A 6912-nucleotide genomic window follows, 5' to 3' on the forward strand; every position below is an offset into this window, starting at 1 on the left:
GGGGATGATGCCAAGTCTTATCTTTGAGTGAAGATTCACTTTAAGAATGACTTTTTCCACATGGAGAACAGTGATGAACAGCAGGGGGGTCTGAGGGCCGCATGTGACCCTCCGGGCACCAGGGATGTAGTGTGGCCCGGGGCGCCCAGCGCGGCTCATTACATTGTACACAGCGCCGTACCTGACAGCTGCACACGGAGCACTTCCGGTCATAGTCAGGGGCCCAGCGACTGCCGTGGGCCCTCAGTTTTCCTTCAAAATGACAAGATCTGGGATCTCTACGAAGTTCGTCTGGGTGACGCTGGCTGCTCTTGTCGGCCGCTTCCCGCGAGTTGCCAGGGGACGGCGAAGTTCCTCCCGATTCACAACTGTTCGGAATATGGACCTAAACAGGACCGAGGACGCGTTATATTCAGCCGCTGTCCCTGTAATGGCCATAGAAATGCCAACAAATGCCAAAGTGTACTCACCTGACCCCGGATCTCACCACGGGGGTTCAGCTTGGTGCTGACTTGGATGAAGGCCGCGCCGCGGTTCAGGTGACGGAAGAGTTCCGTGTCCAGGTCCTTCACACTTCCCTGAGCCTGTGCAAGGAGGAGACTGAAGAATATCAATGTCGGGAAGAGTCAGAGGCTGAAATGTGAACGGACTAGTCCAGGGCCACATTTTCCTGCCTTGCTTTGTATGGCGGCACATTGTACACACGGTGAATGCAGATTGTACACACAGACACGGTGAATGCACATTGTACACACAGACACGGTGAATGCAGATTGTACACACACATGGTGAATGCAGATTGTACACACACATGGTGAATGCAGATTGTACACACACATGGTGAATGCAGATTGTACACACACACGGTGAATGCACATTGTACACACACACACAGTGAATGCACATTGTACACACAGACATGGTGAATGCAGATTGTACACACAGACACACGGTGAATGCACATTGTACACACACGCGGTGAATGCAGATTGTACAGACACACAGTGAATGCAGATTGTACACACAGACACACGGTGAATGCACATTGTACACACACGCGGTGAATGCAGATTGTACAGACACACAGTGAATGCAGATTGTACACACAGACACACGGTGAATGCAGATTGTACACACACGCGGTGAATGCAGATTGTACACACACGCGGTGAATGCAGATTGTACACACACGCGGTGAATGCAGATTGTACACACACGCGGTGAATGCAGATTGTACACACAGACACGGTGAATGCAGATTGTACACACAGACACGGTGAATGCAGATTGTACACACAGACACGGTGAATGCAGATTGTACACACAGACACGGTGAATGCAGATTGTACACACAGACACGGTGAATGCAGATTGTGTGCTTACAATGTCACTTCTGTGGATTTGAGGAGCTTTTACTGCAATGGTCGCCCCAAAATCACACACACTGTATTTACAGGTAACAAACCGTGACACATAAATACATCCGACCGACACAGCCTAACACTTGAGAAGGCTGATCACAGCTATCCAAAAGATGAATCCGCTCGTGTCAGCCGCCTTCAGTGCTCAACAACCAGAAACAGAGAATCCTAAACATTTGCTTCACAGCCCTCTGATTACTGGCCTCCATTCACTGCCCTTCCATTACCACCTTCCACCTAGTGCCCCCCCCCCCCATTACCACCTTCTTCCTACTGCCCTCCCATTACCACCTTCCACCTAGTGCCCCCCCCCCCCATTACCACCTTCTTCCTACTGCCCTCCCATTACCACCTTCCACCTAGTGCCCCCCCCCCCCATTACCACCTTCTTCCTACTGCCCTCCCATTACCACCTTCCACCTAGTGCCCCCCCCCCCCATTACCACCTTCTTCCTACTGCCCTCCCATTACCACCTTCCACCTAGTGCCCCCCCCCCCCATTACCACCTTCTTCCTACTGCCCTCCCATTACCACCTTCCACCTAGTGCCCCCCCCCCCCATTACCACCTTCTTCCTACTGCCCTCCCATTACCACCTTCCACCTAGTGCCCCCCCCCCCCATTACCACCTTCTTCCTACTGCCCTCCCATTACCACCTTCCACCTAGTGCCCCCCCCCCCCATTACCACCTTCTTCCTACTGCCCTCCCATTACCACCTTCCACCTAGTGCCCCCCCCCCCCATTACCACCTTCTTCCTACTGCCCTCCCATTACCACCTTCCACCTAGTGCCCCCCCCCCCCATTACCACCTTCTTCCTACTGCCCTCCCATTACCACCTTCCACCTAGTGCCCCCCCCCCCCATTACCACCTTCTTCCTACTGCCCTCCCATTACCACCTTCCACCTAGTGCCCCCCCCCCCCATTACCACCTTCTTCCTACTGCCCTCCCATTACCACCTTCCACCTAGTGCCCCCCCCCCCCATTACCACCTTCTTCCTACTGCCCTCCCATTACCACCTTCCACCTAGTGCCCCCCCCCCCCATTACCACCTTCTTCCTACTGCCCTCCCATTACCACCTTCCACCTAGTGCCCCCCCCCCCCATTACCACCTTCTTCCTACTGCCCTCCCATTACCACCTTCCACCTAGTGCCCCCCCCCCCCATTACCACCTTCTTCCTACTGCCCTCCCATTACCACCTTCCACCTAGTGCCCCCCCCCCCCATTACCACCTTCTTCCTACTGCCCTCCCATTACCACCTTCCACCTAGTGCCCCCCCCCCCCATTACCACCTTCTTCCTACTGCCCTCCCATTACCACCTTCCACCTAGTGCCCCCCCCCCCCATTACCACCTTCTTCCTACTGCCCTCCCATTACCACCTTCCACCTAGTGCCCCCCCCCCCCATTACCACCTTCTTCCTACTGCCCTCCCATTACCACCTTCCACCTAGTGCCCCCCCCCCCCATTACCACCTTCTTCCTACTGCCCTCCCATTACCACCTTCCACCTAGTGCCCCCCCCCCCCATTACCACCTTCTTCCTACTGCCCTCCCATTACCACCTTCCACCTAGTGCCCCCCCCCCCCATTACCACCTTCTTCCTACTGCCCTCCCATTACCACCTTCCACCTAGTGCCCCCCCCCCCCATTACCACCTTCTTCCTACTGCCCTCCCATTACCACCTTCCACCTAGTGCCCCCCCCCCCCATTACCACCTTCTTCCTACTGCCCTCCCATTACCACCTTCCACCTAGTGCCCCCCCCCCCCATTACCACCTTCTTCCTACTGCCCTCCCATTACCACCTTCCACCTACTGCACTCCCATTACCACCTTCCACCTACTACCCTCCCATTACCACCTTCCACCTACTGCACTCCCATTACCACCTTCCACCTACTGCTCTCCCATTACCAACCTCCACCTACTGCACTCCCATTACCAACCTCCACCTACTGCACTCCCATTACCACCTTCCACCTAGTGCCCCCCCATTACCACCTTCCACCTACTGCACTCCCATTACCACCTTCCACCTACTGCACTCCCATTACCAACCTCCACCTACTGCCCCCATACTGCCCTCCCATTACCACCTTCCACCTACTGCACTCCCATAACCAACCTCCACTCACTGCCCTCCTATTACCAACCTCCACTCACTGCCCTCCTATTTCCAACCTCCACTCACTGTCCTACGATTACCAACCTCCACTCACTGCTCTCCCATTACAGACCTCCATTCACTTCCCACCCATTACCAGACTCCACACACTACCCTACCTACCAACCTCCACCCCCTGGCTCCAATCTCATCATAAACCTGCACTTCCTGGCCTTCCCATCGCCTGCCTTCACTCACTGACCTCCAGTCTCACTGTCCTCCACTCACCTCAGACCCGTAGAAGCCTTTCAGCACCTTCTTCTGCTCATGTGTGCCGTCACCGACTTCCCCCAGCTCAGCAAAGCCGTGCAGATGAGCGTTCAGCGCTGCGTCCTCTGCACGTCCCAGTCCCGTCACCACAATCTGATACTGCAGATGGCAGTGCTCGTCCAGCGACACCCAGGCATGACCCGCCGAGCCCGTCATCAGAGACGGCGACACAAACCGGCCGGCCAGCGGTATCGGAAACTCTGCAGAAAACAGACAGATGTGCAACATGGCGAGCAGGACAGTGCGAATGTTATCAGGAGAAGTGGGACAGAAAGAGTGACTGGTCTTGTCTGGGCCCCCTTCTGTAATAAAGACCAGTCACTTCTGATCTCTACTTGTGTAGGGTGAGTGGTCTTGTCTTCGCCCCCTCCTGTAATAAAGACCATCACTGCTGCTCTCTCTCCTTTTGCAGGGTGACTGGTCTTGTCTCCGCCCCCCTCCTGTAATAAAGACCAGTCACTTCTGATCTCTACTTGTGCAAGGTGACTGGTCTTGTCTCTGCCCCCTCCTGTACTAGTCAGTAAGCAGCTGATGGTGCAGGCATAGGCGTCTCTACAGGGGGGCAAGGGGGGGGGCAATTGCCCCCCCTAGCTTATGCCTTGCCCACCCGCTGATTCCCCTTTAAATCGACCACTGCCGTACTTGGCACACGTAGGACCCTTTGATATGGTGCAGAGAACCTGGTATGATGTACACTGATGCCGGCCACTCACCCTCGTGCCTGGCCCACAGCCCACTGAAAGGTAATGGTGTGATCCGTCCCCTCACTTCTCCGTCCTGGAAATCCTTTGTGGCCACATTAAGGAATAGCTCGCCGTGTAGTAACATGTGCAGATCTCGGGCGTCAGCGCCGGTCCACAATCCGTGCGCCTGATCCGAGGAGACAAAAATGGGATTTAGCATTACTCCGGGGGGAAACTGCTCTTCATTCCCTGTCACGTTTAAAGCTGAACTCCGGGATAAGCAAATACCATCTAAATACAAGTTCCATGTGTATCCGTCCTGAATCTCGGGTGAGCTTTGTGTCATTCTTCCAGATCTGTGCAGTAATCCAGAGTGACACGTGCAGCTTCCTGTAATAAAGACCGCTCACTGCTGCTCTCTCTTCTTGTGCAGGGGGACTGGTCTTGTCTCCGCCCCCTCCTGTAATAAAGACCAGTCACTGCTGATCTCTCTCCTTGTGCAGGGTGACTGGTCTTATCTGCGCCCCCTCCTGTAATAAAGACCAGTCACTGCTGATCTCTCTCCTTGTGCAGGGTGACTGGTCTTATCTGCGCCCCCTCCTGTAATAAAGACCAGTCACTGCTGATCTCTCTCCTTGTGCAGGGTGACTGGTCTTGTCTATGCCCACTCCCGTAATAAAGACCGGTCACTGCTGATCTCTCTTCTTGTGCAGGGTGACTGGTCTTGTCTATGCCCACTCCCGTAATAAAGACCGGTCACTGCTGATCTCTCTCCTTGTGCAGGGTGACTGGTCTTATCTGCGCCCCCTCCTGTAATAAAGACCAGTCACTGCTGATATCTCTCCTTGTGCAGGGTGACTGGTCTTGTCTCCGCCCCCTCCTGTAATAAAGATAGCTAACTGCTGACCAAAGTCGCTTTAAGAAACAGGCGACATATAATACTGCATACTGCAAACTTAGTTTCCCATTGGCCATAAATTCCTCAGACACGGAGCAGGTATGAGGCGCCAGACGCCGATCCTGACTCAGCTGCTGCAAATATTTCCTCCAGATGTGCCTTGGACTACAGCAGTTCCCTTTCTGAGTGCTTGTTGAGGTTTATCTCTCCCTCATATATCCGTGTAACATGAGCACACCAGGACACTGGTAGTAGAATGAGGCTTCCTATAGGATGGAACTCCACAAATATGATGGAAGAAGAGGATTGGGGATGGCCCCCTTACTCAGTGCCCTCCTCTCTATGGCCAGTGTGGTTACCTTCCCGCCGTGGTAGTCTTCAGTCAGGTCATGTAGGATATTCCTCCGATTCGGTCTTCGAGGTTTTGTCTCCAGAGTCACAGCGGTCACCTCACTCATGACACCAGCGACCTGGAGCTGCGGGAAGAAGGAGCCAATTTGGTGGGCTATGGTGGAAGAATATGGAGACATGCTGCTGCTCCGAGAGCTTCCCTAGAAGCCTATCCATGTCTATGGTCCTATCTATGGCCATGGTCCTATCTAAGGCCATGGTCCTATCTATGGCCATGGTCCTATCTAAGGCTATGGTCCTATCTATTGCTATGGTCCTATCTATGGCTATGGTCCTATCTATTGCTATGGTCCTATCTATGGCTATGGTCCTATCTATGGCTATGGTCCTATCTAAGGCCATGGTCCTATCTAAGGCCATGGTCCTATCTAAGGCCATGATCCTATCTAAGGCCATGGTCCTATCTAAGGCCATGGTCCTATCTATGGCCATGGTCCTATCTATTGCTATGGTCCTATCTATGGCTATGGTCCTATCTATTGCTATGGTCCTATCTATGGCTATGGTCCTATCTATTGCTATGGTCCTATCTATTGCTATGGTCCTATCTATTGCTATGGTCCTATCTATGGCTATGGTCCTATCTATGGCCATGGTCCTATCTATGGCTATGGTCCTATCTATTGCTATGGTCCTATCTATTGCTATGGTCCTATCTATTGCTATGGTCCTATCTATTGCTATGGTCCTATCTATTGCTATGGTCCTATCTATTGCTATGGTCCTATCTATTGTTATGGTCCTATCTATGTCTATGGCCCTATCTATGTCTATGGCCCTATCCTTGTCTATGGCCCTATCCTTGTCTATGGTCCTATCTATGTCTATGGTCCTATCTATGTCTATGGTCCTATCTATGTCTATGGTCCGATCCATGTCTATGGCCCGATCCATGTCTATGGCCCGATCCATGTCTATGGTCCGATCTCAGGCTATGGTCCGATCTCAGGCTATGGTCCGATCTCAGGCTATGGTCCGATCTCAGGCTATGGTCCGATCTCAGGCTATGGTCCGATCTCAGGCTATGGTCCGATCTCAGGCTATGGTCCGATCT

The 6912-nt window shown here is 53.2% G+C and overlaps 1 protein-coding gene across 1 annotated transcript in view; it reads right to left on the reverse strand.

The window, feature by feature from the left end:
* The window catches only part of LOC108786414 (chordin-like), a 32457-nt gene that overhangs the window by 5706 nt on the left and 19839 nt on the right, over positions 1-6912 (reverse strand). The window contains exons 12-16 of the mRNA XM_018555703.1: positions 5807-5923; positions 4580-4736; positions 3825-4066; positions 471-584; positions 182-385 (exon numbers count right to left, since the gene is read on the reverse strand). Coding sequence (XP_018411205.1) covers positions 182-385; positions 471-584; positions 3825-4066; positions 4580-4736; positions 5807-5923 — 834 coding nt within the window. The remainder of the gene's footprint in view (positions 1-181; positions 386-470; positions 585-3824; positions 4067-4579; positions 4737-5806; positions 5924-6912) is intronic.

Source organism: Nanorana parkeri, unplaced genomic scaffold (genome assembly GCF_000935625.1).
Source record: "Nanorana parkeri isolate BGI_ZX_2015 unplaced genomic scaffold, ASM93562v1 scaffold210, whole genome shotgun sequence".
NCBI lineage: Eukaryota > Metazoa > Chordata > Amphibia > Anura > Dicroglossidae > Nanorana > Nanorana parkeri.